The sequence below is a fragment of the Sus scrofa genome, chromosome 15 (genome assembly GCF_054392235.1).
Source record: "Sus scrofa isolate SSC_HxYL_T2T_F1_AM1 chromosome 15, Sscrofa_HxYL_maternal_Yorkshire_Landrace_v2.0, whole genome shotgun sequence".
Taxonomy (NCBI): domain Eukaryota; kingdom Metazoa; phylum Chordata; class Mammalia; order Artiodactyla; family Suidae; genus Sus; species Sus scrofa.
Window position 1 is genome coordinate 74,654,920 of NC_139397.1, and position 25,237 is coordinate 74,680,156.

At 34.8% G+C, this 25,237-nt stretch overlaps 1 protein-coding gene across 18 annotated transcripts in view; it reads right to left on the reverse strand.

Annotated features, from left to right (window-relative positions):
• Positions 1-25,237, reverse strand: part of PRPF40A (pre-mRNA processing factor 40 homolog A) — a 53,259-nt gene that overhangs the window by 15,716 nt on the left and 12,306 nt on the right. For 6 of the 18 annotated variants that reach the window (XM_013984128.3, XM_013984127.3, XM_013984129.3 and 3 more), the window contains 14 exons: positions 20,978-21,058; positions 18,474-18,504; positions 16,091-16,107; positions 12,031-12,141; positions 10,307-10,427; positions 10,024-10,077; positions 8,123-8,147; positions 7,085-7,459; positions 4,829-4,937; positions 3,777-3,841; positions 3,252-3,416; positions 1,922-2,030; positions 1,010-1,160; positions 87-220 (listed from right to left, as the gene is read on the reverse strand). In XM_013984128.3, the coding sequence (XP_013839582.3) occupies positions 87-220; positions 1,010-1,160; positions 1,922-2,030; positions 3,252-3,416; positions 3,777-3,841; positions 4,829-4,937; positions 7,085-7,459; positions 8,123-8,147; positions 10,024-10,077; positions 10,307-10,427; positions 12,031-12,141; positions 16,091-16,107; positions 18,474-18,504; positions 20,978-21,058 (1,548 nt within the window). Of the gene's footprint in view, positions 1-86; positions 221-1,009; positions 1,161-1,921; positions 2,031-3,251; positions 3,417-3,776; positions 3,842-4,828; positions 4,938-7,084; positions 7,460-8,122; positions 8,148-10,023; positions 10,078-10,306; positions 10,428-12,030; positions 12,142-16,090; positions 16,108-18,469; positions 18,505-20,977; positions 21,059-25,237 lie in introns of all 18 variants that reach the window. The other 12 variants (XM_021074552.2, XM_021074551.2, XM_021074550.2 and 9 more) reach the window with 3 other exon arrangements.

Here is a 25,237-nt window from a genome sequence, read left to right on the forward strand (position 1 = left end):
AGGATTCTCAGAATTGTATTTATCACTGTTAGAGCTCATTAACCATATTATGAAACTAGATTAGAAAACAGAGCTTTTAAAATTACCTGAAAAGATTCTCTATTTTTACGCTGTCGTCTCCTTTCCCTCAGCAAACTCTTCTGTTTTTCTTCTTCTTCTTCCTTTTCTAAAGCCCGAATGTGTTCTTCAAAGCAAATTAATGCATCTTCTTTATCCATGTCTAGAATTTTTTTTTCAGTTAAAAAAATTAAAGTCAATTAAGGAAAACAGTTTACTTGCACTAACAAAATTCAAATTCACCTTACCAAAATACTTGTACTTAAATATGATTTTTAATTATCTAAAATAGAAAATGCTTAAGGAAAATTTCAAAAAGACCTCGTTAAATCATACCATGAATCCGAAGATGAAAAACAATGCATATGGCACAATTAATGAAAATTATATTGTTGTGGAAAATTTGTCGGCAACATCAGAATTGTTCAAGGAGGTTTACAAAGTATAGAATTCTATACTCAAACCCACTGAAGCATAGTATACAGAGGGTAATTAAAAAAAAACCTGTAATTTAAAAAGCAACTGGGGGGAAGAAGCAACTGGGTAGGTCAGTAAAAGAACTTGGGAAAGCTTATTCTAAGATAATACTAATGCACTGTTTTGCCTTTTGCAAATCTCTAAAACCATTACCCTAAGAGGATAGCAGGAGTAAAATGTGGTCATTAATTTGGTTCCAACTAAGCCACATATAAATGGCAAAAGACAATATGACCTAATTAACATATTTCAAGAAGTATCTGATAAAACTAACTTCAAATGTTGGGAAAAATATTTCATCCTGAATCACAAAACTCAATGGAAAGAAATATCCTATTTGGAAACAAGTATCTTTTCAGGAGTGGACAAACAACTGTGTAAAATTCAGTTACTGATCTCATTAAAAAAAGTGAGCACTGTCACTGCTGGACAACTTCAAAAATAACTGTTCCCCCCACTTAGTCATCATTCTTACTCTGTAATTCCTCATCTTCTGCAAAAGTTGGATTATCCATCAGATACTGCTGGGCTTCGGACCAAGTAGTAGAATATGTCACATTAGCCATGTTGTCAAGTATGTTTTTTAAGGCTTCCCAATTTCTTTTTCGTAACTGCTTTGCTTGCTCCTAAATCAAAAATATGAATACATGTTTTGAAGTTCAAAGAAAGTACAATATTTGAATTTCAACTAGTGAAGATTTCTTCACATTCTAACTAATGTCCAAATATCCAATGCTACCTCTTTTTTTTTTTTTTTTTGCCATTTCCTGGGCCGCTCCCAAGGCACATGGAGGTTCCCAGGCTAGGGGTCCAATTGGAGCTGTAGCCTCGGCCTACGTCACAGCCAAGTGGGATCCAAACCGTGTCTGCAACCTACACCACAGCTCATGGCAACACCAGATCCTTAACCCACTGAGCAAGGCCAGGGACTGAACCCACATCCTCATGGATACTAGTCAGGTGTGTTACTGTTGAGCCACAACAGGAACTTCAAAAGAGGAGTTCCTACAATACTATCCTACAAATACATTTTAGGGGTTAACAATTACACATTACTGTCATTCTTGTAAAAGTATCATGAATGTATTATAAGCAAAAATACTATTTTTTAAACCCAATAAGCTGAAGAAAAAAAAATTTTTCAAAGTGGGCATAAGACAGCCTATTAATGACAATTTAAGAATTAGTTGCATATATCTCTACCTATTAGGTTCACAGCATTGTTTATTATTACAGGAGCTATCTGTTTAAACTTTTAAACAATAGATAAGCAGCACCATATAAGCTAGATAAACCAACAAAATGGATATGTTATAAAGTAACTCCTAAACAGAAAGAAGAAAAGAAATATCTTGATCTATAAATGTCAGTAACTAAGAGTGAATACCTTTTCTTTTTTTGAAAGAAAGAATAAAACATCTTCATAGATTTCAAGACGATCACGTTCTGATATTGCATTCCAGACTTCCATCTCTCCAAACATTTGCTCTGCTTTTCTTTATGTTAAAAAGATTAACTGTTACTCTATATTATACAATAAAAATTAATTTCAAACCACACTTTAATTTTACACTAAATTTAAAACCACCAAATGAACGTATTTTTTCCACTCTCAAGTTCATGACCATATTATAAAGGAAAACTTTTAGACAGTTAAGAAAAAGAACAGCTCAGGCCTTGATCTCTCCTTAGAGAGAGAGGTTTTATAGTTAAAGACTATTCCTATTTCCTCTTTTTTTTTTTTTTTTTTTTTTTGATCTATTGTCTTTTTAGGGCCACACTCCAGGCATATGGAGGTTCCCAGGCTAGGGGTTGAATCAGACCTATAGACGCTGACAGCAGCACCAGATCTGAGTCGTGTCTGCTACCTACACCACAGCTCATGGCGACAAGGCCAGATCCTTAACACACTGAGCGAGGCCAGGGATCAAACCTGCGTCCTCATGGATACTAGTCAGATTCGTTTCCACTGAGCCGCAATGGGAACTCCAAGACTGCCCATGGAACTAATTTACAGACTTTCAGTTTTTCACTAAGGTTTTTCTGGAAGATGTGAGGTAAATAAAAAACATACAGGGAAAATGAACATAATAGCTATCGCAAATAATGTTAATACTCAATTACCCACAGTTTTAAATAATAAACCACTCCAAAAATGAAGAATGCTATATAAATACAAGTTTTCAAATATGCTATACTTAATAAAAATAGTATATTTCTATTCCACAAACATAAAAATTAAAATTTTTATATTAAAGACAAAGAGAAGCCTTCAATTTTTTCTTGGGGGGGGGGGTCTTTTTAGGGCTGCACCCATGGCATAAATAAGTTCCCAGGCTAGGAGTCAAATGTGGGATCCAAGCTGTGTCTGCAACCTAAACCACAGCTCACGGCAACACCAGATCCTTAACCCACTGAGCAAGGCCAGGGATAGAACTGACATCCTCTTGGATACTAGTCAGATTCTTACTGCTGAGCCATGACAGGAACTCTCACAAGGCTTCATTATTAAAGTTTTTCTTGCCTTTTTGTTCTAGTCCCAAATAAATAACTCAGTCTATTAACTACTGACCTATCTTCCACCTTACAAAAGTGTCATATTCATGATCTGGATTTAGCTTTACATAATCAGCATCTACTCTGGATTAGTTACTGCACTTGGCAGAAAGTCTAATGCAGAAACAGTAAACATATACCATGATCACCAAAAATCTTACTTGTATCTAGTTGTAGAAGTCATTTTCTCATGATTTTCAAGAAAACGTTGAAAGGATTCCTTAGCCTCTTTGTATTTGGATCTTGCTTCTTCTTTTTCTTCTTTTTCTGTCTGGACTTTATAAGCATTAAAGGCCTGCTTCTTTTCACTCAACTTTGCTAAAGCACTAAATAGAAAAATACAATGTAAGAATAAATGAAGGTTAAGATGATCAAACATTAGTGCTTTGAAAAAACAACAGATTTCATTCACAAATTAAGAATACTTAAGAAGTTATTAAAGATAAATCATTACAGAACATAATTTCTACTTAAAAAATATTTCTACTAACATCTGTAGCAGGGTAAATTGTATGACATGCCTTTTAGCTGTTTTGGTTCTTATCAGCCATCAAGCAACTCTACTACTGGTGTCCAAAATAACTGAAGACCATGAGGATGAAAAGTTATATTATTTTACACAATTTGCATTTTCTAGGCTTACTCTGCTCAAAGTGACAAGTAAATTTAAAAAACCAAAATATTACCTGTATCGTGGGTCATTAATAATCATTTTCATAGCTTGTTCCCATGAAGCATTTGATGGTACCCGCTGAAAATCATTTAATGGAAAATTAAAATTACATACAAATATAGTGAAAGTCATACAACAGAGAACAAAGTATAATATTCACTGCAAACGTCAAGTAATTCCCTTTGCAGGAGTTTGAGCTTGGATTGGGTGTTGCCATAGCTGTGGCACAGGCCTCAGTTGCAGCTCCAATTCAATCCCTAGCCTGGAAACTTCCGTATGCCACAGGTGCACCCAGAAAAAGAAAAACAAGAAAAACCGAAACCAAAATTTAAACAGACCATCAATACATTACGAATAAAACACCTTTTATTAAACACTGAGGTGGACTGTATGGTAGTACTCTGTACATATCTGCAGGAATGGGGGGGGGTGAAAATCAGTTTCACAAAAAAAGTACAATAAAAAAAGGACAAATATAGTTCATTTTCAATCTCAACAGTTTCTAAGATTAGATTTTTTTTTTGTCTTTTTAGTGCCGAACCCTTGGCATATGAAAGTTTCCAGGCTAGGGGATGAATGGGAGCTGCAGCTGCCACTAATGCTGGATCCTTAACTCACTGAACAAGGCCAGGGATCCTCAGGGATACTAGTCAGGTTCTTAACCTGCTCAGCCACAATGGGAAACCGTAAGATTAGTATTTAATTTTAACTTTTTATCTTGTCTTTTCTAGGGCCACACCTGCGGCACCTGGAGGTTCCCAGGCTAGGAGTTGAATCAGAGCTATAGCCATTGGCCTATGCCAGAGCCATAGCAAAACCAGATCCTAGCCACGTCTGCAACCTACACCACAGCTCACAGCAATGTCAGATCCTTAACCCACTGAACAGGGTCAGGGATTAAACCCGCAACTTCATGCTTCCTAGTCGGATTCGTTAACCATTGCACCACAATGGGAACTCCAGTATTTTAATTAATAAAAGCAATAAGGTACCAATTGCATTAAAGAATAATTTCACTTATTAGATATTTATTATGTGTCATATAAAAATATGTAACATAAGTACCTTTTCTTTCAGTAATTCTTTAAATGCTTGCTTTGCTTCCTCCTTTGTATTCCAAGTATATGTTTTTTTTGCTGGTTGGTTTTCTTCCTCTTCTTTTTTAGGAGTAAAACTAGAGAGAAATTTATACACTGTGTTTATAGTTTAAATAAACATTTGCTTCATTTAGGAAAATGTTCCAATTAGTATTTAAGTATTTCGTGTTGAGATAAAATTTGACAATTTTAGAATAAAGTATCCTATATGAGATACATAAATAAAAAAGGTTTTTTCTGTTACATTCAGTTATTAAGTCCTTCCACAAACACCTACACTACACCACCAGTTCCATTAGTCCACAACTTAAACTTAACGGCTTACAAAACTTCTTCAATGTCATTTTAGTGTTTAATAACTGAGCATTTGGGCAAGTGTACATAAAATATAATAAAGATGTAGAGATCAATCTAAAATGGGCTTGGCAAATGATGACCCACAGGCCAAACAAGTCTTCTGCCAACTTCTGTAAATAGTTTCAAAGGAACTGCTTAAGCGTTAATATATTGATTACGGCTGACTGTATACTACCAAAGCAGAAATTGAGTCACCATGAGACTATATAACCCACAAAAACAAAAGTATTTACATTTTGAAGGCCTATGAAAAAGTTTTCCAAACACTGATCTCAAATAGAAAGAATTACCCAAACAACTGTACTTGCCGAGAGACCTTTACGAAAATAAATTTATGAAAATAATCCTAACAAGAGAATGAAGAAAAAACAAAACAAAAAACAAACCAAGAAACACATAAAAAGCCCACCACCTTTAAATTGAATACTTAGGGGATGATACTGAAATATATACTAACAAAACTACACATATAGTCACACCCTCTGAACCAGGTAACCTTATTTGGGAAAATTTATTTAAAATTATCAAAAATACTGTAAAAAGCATAGCTGGAATTTACCAGCTATAAATGATCCATATCAAAGTAATTAAAATGTAAAGATTATTATAATGACTCAAGTACTATAATAAGGAAACAGGAAAAAAGGAAGCAAAATACAACTATTTGTTGAAAAATTGTGAAAAACAAATTATTGTGAAAAAAAAAACATTAAGTGCAATTCAAAAGAAGTAAAAAAATATTACTCCAAAAGGCCTAAATGTCAATCATTAGGTAAACACTGATATTAATGTATATATTAATAATAAAATAATGACATTATTCAACTTGATGGAGTATGATCTCTAGTGATATAGTTGTCTGATACTTTTTAAAATTTAAAATATGCACATATTTTAAATGCAGAGAATAAGGCAGAAAGATATTAAAGTGCTATCACTCTTTTATGCCTTCAGCTATACTACATAGATATATTTTTTAGACTTCTAAGTATCAGAAAAAATTAAAGCTATTTTCACTTTGGAAAAAACACATAAAAATATAGATCATGGAGTTCCCGTTGTGGCTCAGCAGTTAATGAATTCAATTAGGAACCATGAGGTTGCGGGTTTGATCCCTGGCCTTGCTCAGTGGGTTAAGGATTCGGCGTTGCCGTGAGCTGTAGCGTAGGTCACAGAGGCAGCTCAGATCTGGTGTCGTGGCTCTGTGTAGACCGGCAGCTACAGCTCCGATTCGACGGCTAGCCTGGGAACCTCCATATGCTGCGAGTGTGGTCCTAAAAAGCACACACATACACAAAAGATCATAAGGTACACAAGTACATGCAAACTGTAAACTTAGAAATGCAGCTATTTTGCCTTATTAAAAAGCTGTACCAACTTCATTTCACTCATCTTTTTCCTGAACCCTGGTGTTATCTTGATTTGTGCCTACCTGATTTTTTCTTGTTTGTTCTATATCAAACTTTGCAACTTCCCTGAAGTTCTGTGCTAAGGGATATTTGAGACTGAAAACAGAAAGAAAATCTAATTCTGGATCCCATTTTTATTTAAAATATTATTTTATTAATCATCAAGTTTTAGCCATGATTTTGACTTAAAATACTGCATTTTGATACTAAGGTTTTTGGAACCCCTTGAAGTTTGTCTCTCATATCCCCAGCTCTGCTTCCTGAAACTTCTGTAGATTACTTCCGCAACAGTTTGATAGCATGACCCCACAAAACTCAATCTCAAAAATTATCCACTGTCTAAAAGGATATTTATTTCAAAAAATTTTTAAACACTTAATGACCACTGACTAAACTGGCAATTTCTTATATTAATGAAGTCTGGTACTTATTTGCAGAGAACAAATTACTAAACTTACTCAGCTACGGCTTCCTGCTTAGATGTTTCTTCTCCAGTATTACTAGACACTTCAACACTTTGATCCTGAACAGCAGGGGTACTAGTAAGTTGTGCTTGTTCTTCAGTCGAAATTGTTACTGTATTTTCATTATCTACAACAGTAGCAACAATCGAAGTAACCTCAGGCTCAGGAACGACTGGAACAGTTCCACCGACAGTACTAGAAGCAGAGGTGGAAGCACTGGCATTGGCTGCAGCAGCTGCAGCTGCGGCTGCAGCTGCTGCCGCAACAACAGCAGCTGCCGCTTCTGCAGCAGCCATGGTGCTCATTGTGGTTGGAATTTCTGTTGTAGGAACTGGGGCTGCTGATGTTGTGGTGCACTCTTCTTGTTTACTATATATTTAAAAAAGAGAAAACTGGTCATTTCATTACAAATAATCACAAAGCCAAATAAAGCTAGTTTTAAATAATTATAAAAATGAGTAAGATAAACTACTAAAAGGGGAAAAAGGCAGTGCTGTCAAACTATTAAGTTACTCAAAAGATTAAAACCACAGTATGAAATTGGATTACTCTGATTTAATTCAGCAAACATGTGATAATGTATAATGCACTCTGTAACAATGGACATTTCCAAAAGCCCAATAATTGTTCACATTTACAAAATATCCTATCAGATTGTATTATGCCATAAAATTTGACCTTTATCACAAATTTTTAAAATTTTATCTCCTTTACCCATTAAAAGGAAAACCTGAGTAAAGGAAGAGATAGATACAATACTTTTATCCATTCCCAAATTAACTCAAATCAAATTGTGGACCTTTCTCTAACAGTCCTAATTTAAGAATGCAGTCCAAACTCAAATGACCACTGTCAAGTAAAACATCATGCATGTATCTTGAATAAATAATCCCTCTCTCTGCCCCAAATCCTCCAAAGACATTAAACTATCAGGACTACCATGTTAAGTACTATTTACACAGACATTTAAATCAAGGATATTACAGGAGACACTGAATCTACAAATATGTACTGATGTCCAAAATTGCTTACCTGCTTTCTTCAGCTTTGATCATTGCTATTAAAGAGAAAAAAGAAAGCTACTTACATACTACATAGTGTTTAAATATGATCACTGAAAACAAATTTTAAAAGGAGACAAAAGTTCCACATAGTAAGATTTAATTTACCCAGTCTTTAAAAACAAACAAACAACCTCCCCCCAAAATAAAAACCAAAACCACACTTTCAAAGAGCAAATACTTGCTCCAAAGTTCCGGGGCAGCAATTAAAGAATGAAAACAAATTTAAATAACATCAGGTTTTAGGAAAGATTTTCCCCACAATGCTACTTTCTCAAAGGCTGCTGGCTACTGCAAAAACTCCTTGAAAGTATCTGTATAATTCTGGAATAAAACAGTATTTTCCCCAGCGACAAAACTATTTGATTTTTTTTAAGATACTAAATTCAAAATGGGATCAAATGTATGTTATATGAAATTCCAGCACATATATACTAGCATTGACAGGTAGATAGATAGTTATGCACAACAACTATTTGTAGTAGGGTTATATCAGAAATGAGCTTGATATTTCTTACATGAATAAACTGGGAATCTACCTATCTACAATATTATTATTAGCCAATGCTAGTATAGAAATAAATTGAGCTTTAAAGATCTGCATTCAATATTTCAGCTTCATTTTAATTATAGTAAACATTTCTTTAGGAGTAGCAAAGATCTCATTTATTCAGCATTATTAGGGAATGAGGTGCTCCATGTAAATGATATTATAAGCTAAACTCTATGAAAATATTTTAAAAATACATCCCCTTTTAAAGGAAATCACTTCCAAAAATCTGTTTAGGATGGCTGACAAAACATATTTAAAAGAGTTATCGTTACCAAACTTTCAGGATGATGACCATCTAGATTAATGAGGCAACACAGTGAAAAGGTTAAGTAGTTTTAAGACCATGGTGCATTTAAGAAATTTTTTTCTTTATGGCCACACCTGTGGCATATGGAAGTTCCCAGGCCAGGACTGAATCTGGAATCCAAGCCACAGCTGCTGACCAATGCCGAGGTTGTGGAAACACCAGATCTTTTAACCCACTGTGAGAGGATGGGGATCAAATTCACACCTCTGCAGCAACCTGAGCTGCTGCAGTCAAATTCTTAACCCACTGCACCACGGGAATTCCAGCCTTTAAGGAATTTTTTTCTCTTTCCTGCCAGATATCATCACACATTGTAGACTACTTCACTGGTCCCATTCTCTTTAAATTTGTTGCTTCTAACCAGATAGTTTACGACATCATATTCTATTAGAAGTGAGAGTTAAATAACTAAATTCTCAATTTCCACTCATAACTCTGCTGTTTTAAGACCTAGGTTTTATATTAGATAGTATTTCTAGATTTCCAGGGGTATTCAGAATAGTGGGGGATGTCAGAAAATGCTTCCTTTGTTAAGTGAGGCATGGTATTTTACTTAATTCTCCAATAATAAACATAAAAGCTATTTTGCAACGTTGTGCTAAAATAAAAATCAGCATTAAATGTATAGTCTGACAATACATTAACAAAATTTAAACTGATAAAAGTTCAAGGTTCCCTATCTGCTAAATGAGTTAAGTCACATATTCCATGTATGCACCAACACTCACAGTTGTCTTCAAAATATTGTGCATGATGTCCTTATTTTATAAACTGTCCTTATTGTAAAACTGTCCTTGTTAATTTTCCAATGGCAAGTGGTGTTTTTTGGTGAAAAAACAAAGTACAACAGTAAAGGCTACAAGCTCATTTATAATATAACCCTTAAATGAAAAGAATTGTTTGAATTAGAGATTTCTCACTGCAGATTTATCCAATTGTGGTTAGTGAACATTAGTGACATATTCTAAAAACGTTAAATAATGACAGAAAATGAATTATCAAAGCAGCTCACCATGCAGGTTTGATTTTGTAATAAGACTTCCAGCAACAATGGTATTCTGGTATCCTAGTTTCAGTGGAATCAAATCAAATAAAAATCTATTTAAAATCTATAGAACTGAGATCTAGAGCAACAAGAAAATAAGAGCCCATAAAACTGTTACACCATTTAAAATGTTCTAATCAATTAAAAACTTAAGCCTTTGTTTGAACAATCCTATTTATGAAGGATTATTTAAATGTGAATGACACATATGTAAAAAAGTAACATTAAAAATTATTTCTTTCTGTTTTACCTTCAAGATCCTCAAGTTCTTTAGGTTTGGCCCAGCGGGATTCTTTTGTTTGAGAATTATAATAGTAAGGCTTTCCAGAGTCAGATTTGTATTCCTTCCAAGGGCATTTAGATAAAAGTTGCTAAAGTGAATAAAAACCTTCAGTTAACAGTAATATATTTAGCATCTTTCATCATTCATATCACTGTTTTTACTAGATATTATCAACATATACAATTCTAAAGCTTGTGAGATGGTGATAATATAAGCTACCAATTACATGATACTAAGCGATGTTAAATTATTTGAATATATTTTACTTGTCTAAGGTAATGTACCTATTAAGGGGTAGAAACAAGATTTAAAACCAAGTCTATCTGAATTTTAAATCCTATGTGCTCTTGCCATTTACATACCACAGTAAATAAAAATTACCATCCATTTTCACAGACTTCTCAAATACTCATACAAGCAGAAAAAATATAAAATTTGGGAGAAAGCTAAACTGATTTAGCCATGCTTAGATTTCAGTTTCATAAACAATTTATATTCAACCTGTCAGGATGGCACAAGAATGCTATTGAAAACTCAAACCTAATCAGTGTCTTGGCAATACCATGTCAGTATTGGGATAAATAGAAAATTTTTACCATCTACCAATTTCCCCTCCTAAGTATTATCAGGCTATATAAGTGTGGCGACCTGCAAAAATATTTTTAGCTTCTCAAACTCTTTTCTCTCTCTTTTTGGGGCCACATCTGTGGCATGTAGAAGTTCCTGGGCTAGGGATCTAATTGGAGTTGCAGCTGCTGGCCTACACCACAGCCACAGCAACGCCAGATCCAAGCTACGCCTGCAACCTACACCATAACACCGTAACTCACAGCAATGCTGGATCCTTATCACACTGAGAGGTCAGGGACTGAACCTGCATCTTCATGGTATAGCTGGGTTCGGAACCTGATGACCCACAAAAGGAACGCCCCCTCCTCAAATTCTTAAATAAGAGTAGGGGGGAAAAGATATGCTGCCAGCTAGGAAAACCTTCAAGCAAAGCTTTGACATTCCAGATCAACCCACACTTAGGACTCCAACAGAGTTCCTATTTAAATCACATGCAATACTGGATTACTTTATTTATTCTTCCAATCTTACTTCTGTATCTGTATATTTTGAATGGAAAAGTTTACAACAGAAAATGAAATACACATACATTGGGGGGGTGGGAGGATAGGGAAGATATTTTCCAAAAAGATACATTTCACACTCTAAAAAAATGGAAGTATTTGTAATTTAATTTCTCATCTCTATTACCCCAACCCCACTCGAAAAATTTAAGAACGCACATAGAAGAAATCTGAAATCACTTGGGTTTAAAGCTATCAAGAAAACAACTTGAAATGTGAATTTTAAAAATACAGAGCAAGCAGAAAGAGTACTTTTTTTCTTCCAATTTATTCTTTAAATCACCCTTCTTAAATTGATGCCACCTGACAAAGATTCCTGAGCAGGGGCAAAAATCATTAAGTATAACTGGTCTCCCATAGAAGGGAAAGAGTTTTATCTTTTGGCTAACTGGTATGACTATACAAATTCTCTTCTCCTCTCAATGCCTCTGCAGCATCCTTTTCTGATATAAGCAGTACTGTTGTTTGGAAAGTCAATTACCCACCAAAATCCTAAAAAATAAAAAAAATTTTTAAAGGCCAAATCTAATCCCTAAACTCCAGTCCTCAAACTTTTACCTCGGCAGGGGTTTTAAGATCATCTGGCTTCTCCCAAGTAGACTGCTTTGTTTCAGTATTATAGTAGTAGGTCCTTCCATCAGGTGACTTATGTTCAGTCCACATTGATTTCTAAAGAAAAAGAAATACAAAAAGATTTATTTAACAGTGCCATTGACAGTAAATATCTGTATCACTAGTTTCAAAGCAATATATGAAGAAATTAATAGTATAAAATAGGCATATTTTTGACAGTAAGTTTTTTGGAATAATTCATCAATGCCAGTAGGAGAGGTAACTGAAAAAAAGGATATTTTAAAAGCACTTCAGGAGTTCCTGTCGTGGCGCAGTGGTTAACGAATCCGACTAGGAATCATGAGGTTGAGGGTTCGGTCCCTGCCCTTGCTCAGTGGGTTAAGGATCCGGCGTTGCCGTGAGCTGTGGTGTAGGTTGCCAACGCAGCTCGGATCCTGCGTTGCTGTGGCTCTGGCATAGGCTGGTGGCTACAGCTCCGATTCAACCCCTAGCCTGGGAACCTCCATATGCCACGGGAGCGGCCCAAGAAATGGCAAAAAGACCAAAAAAAAAAAAAAAAGCACTTCAAATGTAGCATGGATCAATTAAGGTTTTGGGATTGTTCTCCATTCTAGAGTCTCAGAATTATAAGAATAAGAACGCTTATAATTTCTACGCATGAGGCAGTCTTTGAGCAACACAAATCTATGCCTTGCGGATAAAGAAGAATGTATGAATGAGATGCTAATATAGGTAGAATGATAAAGCACTCAACAACTCTAAATCAAAGAATAGTTACCTCAAGTTGGCTTAAGTTCTAAATTGACATGCCATAAAGACGCAATCATCAAAGTTAGGAAGGATGCCTTTGGATGACAACCAGAACTTAATAATCAACGAGGTGAAATTTAACAGGGATCCAACGTAAATTCAAATGTATCAATACCAGATACATTAGATAAAGTTTTACATGAAACTGCTCTGATACAGAATATAAATCCACTCTAAGAACCTACTAGAAGTTGTTAGTAAGACTGTGAATATCAATAAACATAGTATCTCAAATAAAGGTTAGTTAAGGATTTTATAAGGTCACTTGGAGTTCCCGCTGTGGTGCAGCAGAAACTAATCCAACTAGGAACCATAGGGTTGTGGGTTTGATCCCTAGCCTCAGTGGGTTAAGGATCCAGCATTGCCGTGAACTACGGTGTAGGTGGTTCTGGCATAGGCCAGCAGCTACAGCTCCGATTAGACCCCTAGCCTGGGAACCTACATATGCCTCGGGTGCAGCCCTATAAAGACAAAAAAAAAAGTTTTATGAGGTTATTATACACACACATGCAAGCACACACAAAACAGTAAAAGGAATTGGGAGGAACTTTTGAGAGATGATGGAAGTCTTTGGTTTGCTGGCAGTGATAGTTTCATGGATATATATATATATATATAAATTCCCCAGATCATCCAGTTGTATACATTTAATATGTACAGCTTTTCAGGTCAATCATATCTTAAAGTGTTTTAAAAGTAATTTTACAAAGAATTATGAATAAATGAATTACTGAATGAGGTCAAAATTGCTAAGCCCAGTTCTGAGCACTAGGTTTTTCAGATAACAAACTATAAAGTATGCTCAAAAAAGGTGTTATAGAAATGATCTATACCACATTTCTTCAGTAAAACAAACGTTATACATTCCTCTAAGAGAAAAAAAGTAAAATCACATTAAAACTTTTGAAAGGATTCAATCATACTTAGACATTGGCATGATCCCCATCACTTTTGTAAACACATAAAAAGGAAAATAGGCAAAAAAAAAAAAAAAATCTATTCCTTAAACTTTACAGAGACCACTTTTTTGTCCCCAAGTTGTTGATGTCCATTATATTTCCACACAATATCATCCCCTATAGTATACCAAGAATCCGACTAGTTAACGCAGTATTTCTTAAAAACAAATCATAAAACTAAATGCACTGGTACTGGTTCTTAACTTTTTTCTGTACACCTAGTTAAAACTGATCAATTTTTCTTCCTTCCTTATCAACTTTACTGAGTAATGGAGCAGATCTACTTTTGATTTCTGCTTTGGTAATGTGGCTACACACATGTGATTCATTGCTTTTCCTACTCTCTCACCATAATCATTTTTTTCCTAGCTGATAAGAGTGCTATGCCATTATTTCTAGGATTTTCTTGCAAACCACTGACATTCCTTCTTCTGATGTTGGCAATTTTGCTGGTCAATCATGCACAACTAGGTGGTAACTGCTGCCTGGAGAACCAAGATCATAAGACACCATGGATGGTAAAATGCATTTCAATTTCACCTCTTAGGGAAGGTGGACTGGAGTATAGATGAATAAGGGGAAAAAATATGAGGGACACTCACTCCATGGATCAACAATAATTACCATAATCTGAAAAGTATAAATAACTCAAATTTGCATAACTAAAATCCAAAAAAGAATAAAACCAGAGAAAGTTTTAAATAAATATACAATATTTTTTGGATGGAAACATTAAAAACAAAAAAATATGACAAAGTCAGTTCTCTTAAAATTGAAAGAATCAAATTTAATACCAGATAAAAAACACAACTTTGGAGTCTCCTTGTAGAGCAGTGGGTTAAGGATCCAGCATTGTAACTCAATCCCCAGCTTCGGAAATTCCGCATGCCATGAATGCAGCCAAAAATTAAAAAAATTTGAGCATATCTGTGGGTGTGTATTTACAGACTGTTTTTGGTGGGGGAAAGGGAAATTCATATGCTAACAACTGAAAACAGCTAGGGAAATAATGAAAAGAGAAACCATGAAAGAACTGTCTTATTAAATATTAAATTTACCCTAATCAGAGAAAGTACAATATTCTATTAGATATAGACAAATAGATAGTGGAAAATAACAAACAGAAATAGATGTCAAAATATGTGAGAATCGATGACAAAAAAGATTTCAATTAAGCAGAATAAAAAAAGGTTTGACAGACAATTGACACAACCAATAAAAATACTAATCATGGTGGTTCCCTCACTGTAGAAAAACTTAGGGTAATTTACTTTCTTCTTTTTAACTTAGGTCTGTTTCATTTTCTTCCCAGTGAGTCAACGGTATTTAAATAAGCAGGAAAAATATGAAACTTTCATTAGTCAAAAATAAAGACACTTGTAATAGAAGAGGACCAAATGGATATTTTTATAATCATTCAACTTTTAAAGCCAAAGATAAGAGAAAGAGAATTCACAAAAGTCTTTCCCCAAATTAAAAAATATTAACATATTTGCAATTAATTCACAGGTTTCTGCATTTTTCTCAATCGTATGAGAATAAGAGCTATTTCTCAGGACTATTGTTTTGATTAAGTGGGATTACAGACTCTTCACTGATCTTTAAGGAATTAAAATAGCCACCTTTAAATGAGGCCTGAGGCATACATTATTTTCCCTAACACCAATAAAATGTATGAGAATAGAGCATACAAAACATTAGCAAAAAGAACTGGATCTTAAAATCAGATCGAGAAAAAGAAAAAGAAAAAAGAAAACAAAACAAAACAAAAAAACCACTGTATAGCACCATCATTCTCACCTTTCCTAAGGGAAAATCAAGCAATTATGAATATTCTTTTTTTCTTTCAGACACTCTATTAAGGAAGGTCCAAGCAAAAAAGTATTTTAAACTACATGTCAGGAAAAGTCTACATCAGGTTTACAACAATAAACAAGGTTAAATTTTGTGTACAAAAGAACACCTTCTAATTTAATGCTTACCTGCAAATTATCATTACTATGCACCTACAAGTTCTGTTTCCCTTCTACTGCAATGGGGAGAATTCAAAATCCTTAAACTGACTTATATCTGATTTCTGTATCTCTCATTAAGTCCCACGAAAAACAGATTTTAAAATAAATCATTCAAACAATTTTTTCAACTTTTTGCATAGTAAAGAAAGGAAAAGGGTTCAATTATTATCTATTATTAGTAGATAATCTTTAAAATAAAAACACTGATCAATGCAGCAGGCTAAAGAAGTATATAGTGAAATATATTCCAAAAGTACTTACGGCGCCTGATGTTGCACCTAATAAAAATAAAAAAAATAAATTTAGAACAATATCACAATGTGAGAAAAATCATGCTCTCCCTGAGGTTTTAAAATATTCACTTATACTATTTTTTCTTCTTATTCTGTCACACTAAATATCCTAAGCTAGTCCCATATGACCTATGTGTTTGCTCTCTTTCACACACAGACAAAAAATCTACAATTAAGATAATTTTCAAAATTAAGTTGGCATTCTAAACTTTCAATCTGCAAACTCATTTGGAGCAGTCTTAGAAGTATTTTCATTCTCATTTTCTTGCTATTCTGAGTGTGTATCTTGACTAATTCCTCTTTCCCTGTTATACCAGAAAGTTCAATAATGTGTTGGACCTCTGATCCTATGCTTTAGATTTCTAGCAACTTCAATTATCTAGGTTCCAAACATGTGCAGTACAATACAGTATCCTTTAGCCATCTCATATCCCTGTTTAAGTTAAAATTTAAATTAAAATTTTAAAACTCAGTTCCTCCTTTGAACTAGTTGCATTTTAAGTACTCAATAATTACATGCAGCTATATACAACACTAGAGATTACGGAACATTGCCACCACTGCACAAAGTTCTACTGGATGGTAGTATCCTAAATTACTAACCAAACCCCCCTTAAGATATATCGTATCAGTCATGAAGTTCACATGAATAATTTTAACTTTAGAAACTAGTCGGTTTAAACTATATGTAAAAGAAAACAAAAGATTGGAAAAAAGAAATGAAACTAAGTACTTATATACTAAAACAGCAATCAAAAGAAGCTAATAAAAAACATCAACAGAGTCAAAGCATTTTAAAACTAAAAAAAATTTTAAAGGTGTTTTTCCATGATTATTCATGATAACAGAAACTTGCTCCATATATCAAAATAGGCTAGAATACTATTCCGAGGTATTTCATTAGAGCTTAAATAATCAAATCTGTGAAACATCTTAAAAAGATCAAGTACAGTCCATATAAAAAAGCACATATGAAATTTAAACATGTGAAAGCACATGTATGAAAAGCACATAGTGCAATTTAAACATGTTTCAACCCATAATGTTTAAAAGAAAAAAAAATATTTTGGCATAATCATGGGACAAAGTTCAGCACCTAGAATACTAATTTATGTGGAATATTTAGTTACTCATGTATAACTGAAGCATTACTATTACCTGTTAAAGTCAAACTAGTCCTAATAAACTCTTATGGGTAACCAGTTGAAAACAAACACTGTCACTCGGCTTGCCAAGTGTAATGACTAAGGACCAACCAGGTACCAAAAAAATGACTGTCAAATAGTCCAAAAGCTGAGAGGGCATGTTCCATACGTTAATATGGAGTTGTTACCCTATGCCACAATGTTTGCTAAGTATAAATATGGACTCAACCATTTTCCCAGTCAAATATTCTTTGAGTACCAACTGTGTTGAGAAAGACCACTGTTAATAATGAAAATTACTACAAATTTAGATGACAAAGTTTGTCATCTTTTTCTTTTTTTCTCTTTTTTTTTTTTTGCTTTTTAGGGCTGCACCTGCAGCATATGGAAGTTCCCAGGCTAGGGCTCAAATCGGAGCTACAGCTGCCAGCCTACACCACAGCCACAGCAACACGGGATCCAAGCCACATCTGCAACCTACACAGAGGCTGACAAGAGGAGCTCCAAGTCATCTAACATTTTAAGATAAATTCAATCTTTACTTAAGCCTGCAGACTTTAAATGTTAACAACTAGGGAGTTCTCATTGTGGCACAGCAGAAACGAATCCAACTAAGAACCATGAGGTTGCAGGTTTGATCCCTGGCCCTGCTCAGTGGGTTAAGGATCTGGTGTTGCCATGAGCTGTGGTGTAGGTCACAGACACAGCTTGGATCTGGCATTGCTGGGGCTGTGTGTAGGCTAGCAGCTCTAGCTGTGATGCGACCCCTAACCTGGAAACTTCCATATGCAAAAAAAATTTAAAAATTTAAAAAATGTTAGCAACTAAATACAAAATTTTAAAGCATCATGTGGGCCAAAGTGTACCTGTCCACCAACTTTGGACCCAGAACTCCTGATCCAAAGTTATGATAACTTGGGAGTTGCTGCTGTTGCACAGTGGGTTAAGGATTTGGCATTACTCCTGATGTGGCTGGAATTCAATTCCTGGCCTGGAAACTTCCACATGCTGCTAGTGCAGCCAAAACAAACAAACGTAGAGTTATAATTTCTTATGAATTATGAATATTATCCATTTTTCATTGCTTAAAAAAACAAAAACTGGGAGCTGATTTAATGCCCAAGAGACACTGTTTTATTCCTCTTTAATACAATTGCTACTGTCCAAACAACATCTAATATTTACCACCACAAATGGTATACATACCTGCTGCTACATCCATATTATTTACTCCTGGCTGTTAAGAAGAAAAGTGAAATTAGAAACATTCAGCTTGCTTAAACTGTATTTTACATAAGATCCTCATAAAGCATGGTCAATCAGTCCTCTCTATGTTTTAATTCTCAAGCCACTGACTCAAAGATTCTTGGTTAATTTTTAGTGTTCTCAGTTCCCTAAGCTTGCTATAAACTGTAAACAAACAAATATTGGTAACCTGGGGCTACTGAAGCATGTTAATCTAAGTGTTGTACATAATACTATACACTCTATGCAATGTATACAATACTGAAAAAATTTCATAATGTATCTGGCCCTAAGGGTTTGGATAAGATACTGCAAACTTACTATCCCAGTGAAATATGCCACATCTGTTCATTATAAGTAATTAATAAAGAAGTCATGCTAATTTGAGCATCATAATGATTTCTACACATTGCTATACTATCCGATAAGGCTGGTAAGACTATTCAAAGATTTTCTAAGTAATGTGCCACAGGTGAAGTTTCATGAAATGTGGATTTCAGGAGTTCCTGTCATGGCTCAGTGGTGACAAACCTGACTAGTATCCATGAGGATGTGGGTTCGATCCCTCACCTCGCTTAGTGGGTTAAGGATCTAGTGTTGCTGTGAACTGTGGTCAGAGACGTGGCTTGGATCTCCCATTGCTGCAGCTGTGGCACAGGCTGGCAGCTATAGCTTCAATTCAACTCCTAGCACAGAAAATTCCATATGCTGCAAGTGTGGCCCCCAAAAGACACACACACATTCACACACAAAGGTGGATTTCAAATGAAATCTGATTTCTAAATCTAGGATCTAGTACTAAATAATATCAATTTTTTAAAAAAAATTTATTATAGTTGATACACAATGTTGTGTTAGTTTCAGGTATACAGCAAAGTAATTCAGTTATATCTATCTACCTACATATCACATTATTTTCCATTATGGTTTATTATAGGATATTGAATACGCTATACAATAAGACCTTGTTTATCCATTCTATGTAAGAGTTTGCATCTGTTAATCCCAAATTCCCAACCCATCCCTCCTCCCATCCCCCTTGGCAACCACAAGTTTATATCTGTAAGTCTGCTTCTGTTTTGTAGGTAAGTTCACTGGTGTCATATTTTAGATTCCACATATAAGTGATACCATACGGTATTTGCCTTTCTCTTTATGACTTTACTTATTATGAAAATCTCCAGGTCCATTGTGTTGCTACAAATGATATGTATTTCATTCTTTTTTATAGTTGAGTAGTATTCCATTATATATATATATATATATACACACACATACATACATACATACATACACATCTTTACTCATTCATCTGTTGAATGACATTTACGTTGCTTCCATTTCTTGGCTATTGTGAATAGTGCTGCTATGAACATAGGAGTACTTTTTTTTTTTTTTTTGTCTTTTTGAGGGCCACACCCACAGCATATGGAGGTTCCCAGGCCAGGGGTCTAATCAGAGTTGTAGCTGCCGGCCTATGCCAGAGCCACGGCAAAACCAGATCCTAGCCGCGTCTGCAACCTACACCACAGCTCACATCAAGGCCAGATCCTTAACTCACTAAGCGAGGCCAGGGATCAAACCTGAAATCTCATAGGTCCTAGTTGGATTCGTTTCCTCTGCACCACAAAGGGAACTCCAGGAGTGCATATATTTTTCTGAATTACAGTTTTGTTCACATATATATCCATGAGTGGGACTGCTAGATCATATGGGAACTCGTATTTTTAGTTTTTTTGAAGAACCTCCAAGCTGTTTTCCATAAAGGCTGCACCAATTTACATTCCTACCAATAATATAACATACCCTCTCAACTTTTAATTAGCACTCAGTAGGAGTTCCCGTCGTGGCGCAGTGGTTAACGAATCCGACTAGGAACCATGAGGTTGCGGGTTCGATCCCCGGCCTTGCTCAGTGGGTTAACGATCCGGCGTTGCCGTGAGCTGTGGTGTAGGCTGCAGACGCGGCTCGGATCCCGCGTTGCTGTGGCTCTGGCATAGGCCGGTGACTACAGCTCCGATTCAACCCCTAGCCTGGGAACCTCCATATGCCGCGGGAGCGGCCCAAGAAATAGCAACAACAACAACAACAACAACAAAAAAGACAAAAGCACTCAGTAAAACAAACGTCTGCTTTTTAAGATTTGAATGCTAAGAGACCAATAAAATGCCCTCACTGAAAAATTATGCTTTTTAGAATTCTAGTCTTGTTTAATGAATTTAATAATAATTTAATGTGAATTTAATTCAATAACTAAGGATGTATATCTAGTATAATATAAACACAGGAAAACATATAAATGCCTAGATTCAAGAAACTAAAAGTCCACCGTTAATTCCCATCTTACATTAAAGTACTTGGGAGGCCCTTAAAAAGCTGACATGATTGCCTACAAAATATTCTGTCATTATTTCATACACAAAAGAAATAAAATCATCATAAAAAAGTTACTTTCACAAGATTACCGGTAAAGCAGGTTGCATGGAAGCCTGAGACATATGAGACATCATCATTCCAGGCATTACTGAAGACATCATTCCAGGCATCTAGAACAAAAGTAAAAAAAGATTACTGATAACCAAGGCACTTCATAGGATTTTAAGAATCTATCTGGTTATTAAAGCTAATACGTATAATTTATGATTAAAACCCAATGAACGTTATACTATATCAACAGTATGCTTAGTAAGTGCTTGTTGAATGAATGAAGTATTTTATCAATGATTTATTTTTAGCATTATCATTGTTTACATGTAAAATCAAAATTAATAAATTTAAATCTTAGACTATTGTTTTTCTAACCTAAATTTAAGAACATTAATTTCCTTTTAATTTTAACTCAATATCCATGTTTTCTCCCTTCTTTTGAGCAAGGCAAAAAATTTTTTTCAGTATTTCTTACCTTTGATCTTTAATACCTTTGGTAAACAAATTTTATAGCTATCTGGTCTTTTCAAAACTTCTAGCTCAAAGGTGCTTGTAATTCAGTGACTTTAAACAAATACATAAAAAACAAAGTTTTCAAACTCAAATCATCTTGCGCTCTCTCTGGCAAAGAAAAACCTAACATAAGCACATACATACATGTATATCTGAAGAAAGAAAATACTAGTTTGGGGGCTTAATCTTATCTCCCAATGACTATCATCCAAATATATGAATTAATCTTCACTACTAAGTATGAATAAAAATCATGAAGATCAGCATGAATTTCCAAGGGATTCTATAGCAATTTTCACACACACACACACACACACACACACACACACACACACACACAATCATCATTTTGATTTTAATATGAGCAAATGTAAGGAAAACATGAAAAGAGATAAATACAATAACCATAGGTATAGGAATAAGGTAACCAGTTATTCAACAGTTTCTAATTTAAATCAACCATCTGAGAAACAGGATCAATGAAAAGGGAAATAATAAGCAAATTGGTCAAGAGGAACATATAAAGCCTACTAAATACAGAAGAGAACACAGAACACTGACATTTATTACTTGTGAAAGTCAACTCAGGAAGCAAAATCAGGCTAAATTACCATTAAAATGAAATAGCGTGGTATTAATAGATGGAAAAAACCAAAAAAGCCTTTTTGTTCCTCAAAACATTCAATAAACTGTTTAAACATCACTAAATAAGAACTTGAAAGAAAATGTGTAACTAGAACTTGAAATACATGGTCTAATAATAGTTTTTACAAATGTACAGAATTTAAAAAAAAAGCAGTCATAAGCCTCTACAACTTAGACTACCACAATTTGAATCAGGCTTTTCTCCCTTTTCCCCCAACAGATATACCCTCACAATTAACTTGGCTTAAGGCTAACGGCAAAGTACACTTGAATTCTTTAAGTACTAAGTAACTAATTATAGGAGGATGCATGGTGGGCAACAGAGTGAAATGGCCTGATATTAAAATAATCTGCATATAAAATCAAAAGCTACTAACATATCCAAAAAGCTATAATTCTAAGCTAAATGGAGAAATTGAAATTTGAAAACTTAAATGAATATTTTCTCATAATAATTAAAGACATCAGGGAGGAGGGATAAATTGAGGAGTATGGGTTTAACACTACCATATATAAAACAGATAAAGAGCCAGGATTTCTGTACAGCACAGGGAACTATATTCAGTATCTTATAATAAACTATAATGGAAAAGAATTTTTAAAAAATATAGACACATGCATATATATGTATAATGGAATCATTTTGCTGTACACTTAAAACACAGTATTATATCAACTATACTTAAATTCCACATTGAGCAAATATCAAAACTATGGCTACAAAGACTTTGTAGCAATATGAAAAATGCTTACGATTCCATGTTAAGAGGAAAAAATCATAATCAAAATTGTGTACACCATGATTAAAAGTTGTAAATAACAGGTGCACACATAAAATTTTGAAATAAAATTTACCAAAAATGATAATAATTACATTAGGGAGATGAACTATGGGTTATTTATTTCTCATTCTACTTTCCGCACTTTCTGGAATGGCATTTTTAAAACTAAACATGTAAATACAGAGCATTTCCACATGATAACAGTATAAATGACTGTACAAAAGAAGTAATTTCAAGACGAAATACCCTACTTCATAAGAACGGTGATCAAATCCAATCTAAGAACAAAGCACAAAGGAAGAGTTCCTGTTGTGGCGCAGCAGAAACAAATCCAAATCCGACTAGTAACCACGAGGATGCGGGTTCAATTAAGGATTCGGCATTGCTGTGAGCTGTGGTGTAGGTCGAAGACTCGGCTTAGATCCTGCATTGTCGTGGCTGTAGCATACACAGTCAGCAGCTGTAGCTCTGATTTGACCCCTAGCCTGGGAACCTCCATATGCCACAGGTACAGCCCTGACTGAGGAGGAAAAAAAAGAACAAAGCACAAAAGAGCTTACATATATAACACGTTCACTAGACTAGGTCAATGACACGGCAAACAATATTTGAAAATCATTAAAGAGCAGAATTTGACAGTTTTCACAACTGCTGCTCTTCCCACACTTCAAACTGAGACCATGACTCAAATTTTCTAAGTTACCTATTTTTTTGTTTTAACAGTACACTGATAATGGAAATGGAAGTTTATGAGAATTGGCTTGTGGCTCAGAAGTTATTTTTTCCTCCCTTTGCCCATAACCAAAGTTGAGACACTCAAGTTATTTTACTGTCACTTTCTGCATGGTAGATTTACTTCTTGCTTCACATGGAGAGAATAGTTCTTTGGCATCCCAGCTTTATTTGCAGACTTCTCATTTTAGGGTTTTTCCCCCCTCTTGCTTAGGGCAAGTAACAAAATGGAGTGTCTTATCAATGATGACATCTTAAGTTCAATGAAGATAAAAACTTGGTTCAAAGTAGTTAAAAGGAAAAATAGTTGCTACTATAATGCCACAACAAATTCCATAAGCAAAGTAATTCTTAAAACTACAAAGTGGTCGATCATACTGAGCTTAATGTGAAGCACACTATAAAATTATGGAGTTCCCTAGTGGCTTTGAGGGTTAAGAATCCAGGACTGCCATGGCTGTGGCTCAGCAACCTCCACATACCATAGGTACAGCCAAAAAAAATATTTCACAAACAACCTTGTAGAGCTTCACACATTTCCACAGAAACTACTTTGGCAAAAATATTACACGCTATAATTAATAATTTTTAGTTATTAGGAGACAGAATAGAATGAGAAGAACTTATGTGAGACATAAGGTCATCTGCCTAAAATATTAAACATCTAATTTTAATGGATACTTTGATACCTTTAAAAAATAATAATTCAGATATACAATATGGTTAACAACTTGTGGATATGTTTCTATTTTTAACAATAAAATTTAAATCAATTATGAAGATGTTCTCAGAAGAATTACCCATTTGAAGAAAATAAAAAATGAGTAATGATTAGAGAAAATGCAAATCAAAACTACTGAGGTACCAACTCACATCTGTCAGAATGCCCGTCATTAACAAGTCAACAAATAACAAATGATAGAGAGGGTGTGGAGAAAAGGGGGCTTCCACTATGGAAAACAGTATGGAAATACCTCAGAAAACTAAATATAGAACTACCCCATGACCCAGCAATCTCAGTCTTGGGCATATATCCAGACAAAACTTTCATTGAAAAAGATACATGCACCTGTATGTTCACTGCAGCACTACTGACGATAGCCAAGACATGCAAACAATCTAAATGTCCATCGACAGATGAACAGATTAGGAAGATGTGGTACATATATACAATGGAGTACTACTCAGCCATAAAAAAAAACCAAAATAATGCCATCTGCAGCCATATGGATGTAACTAGAGGCTCTCACACTAAGTGAAGTCAAAAAGAGAAAGAAAAATACCATATGGGAGTTCCCGTGGTGGCTCAGTGGTTAACGAATCCAACTAGGAACCATGAGGTTGTGGGTTCGATCCCTGACCTTGCTCAGTGTCTTAAGGATCCGGCGTTACCGTGAGCTGTGCTGTGGGTCGCAGACACGGCTGGGATCTCGCGTCGCTGTGGCTCTGGTGTAGGCCAGCGGCTACAGCTCCAATTCGACCCCTAGCCTGGGAACCTCCATATGCCGCAGGAACGGCCCAAGAAATGGCAAAAAAAAAAAAAAAAAACTACCATATGATACCACTTATATCTGGAATCTAACATCAATCTTTCCACAGAAAAGAAACTCATTAACTTGGAGAACA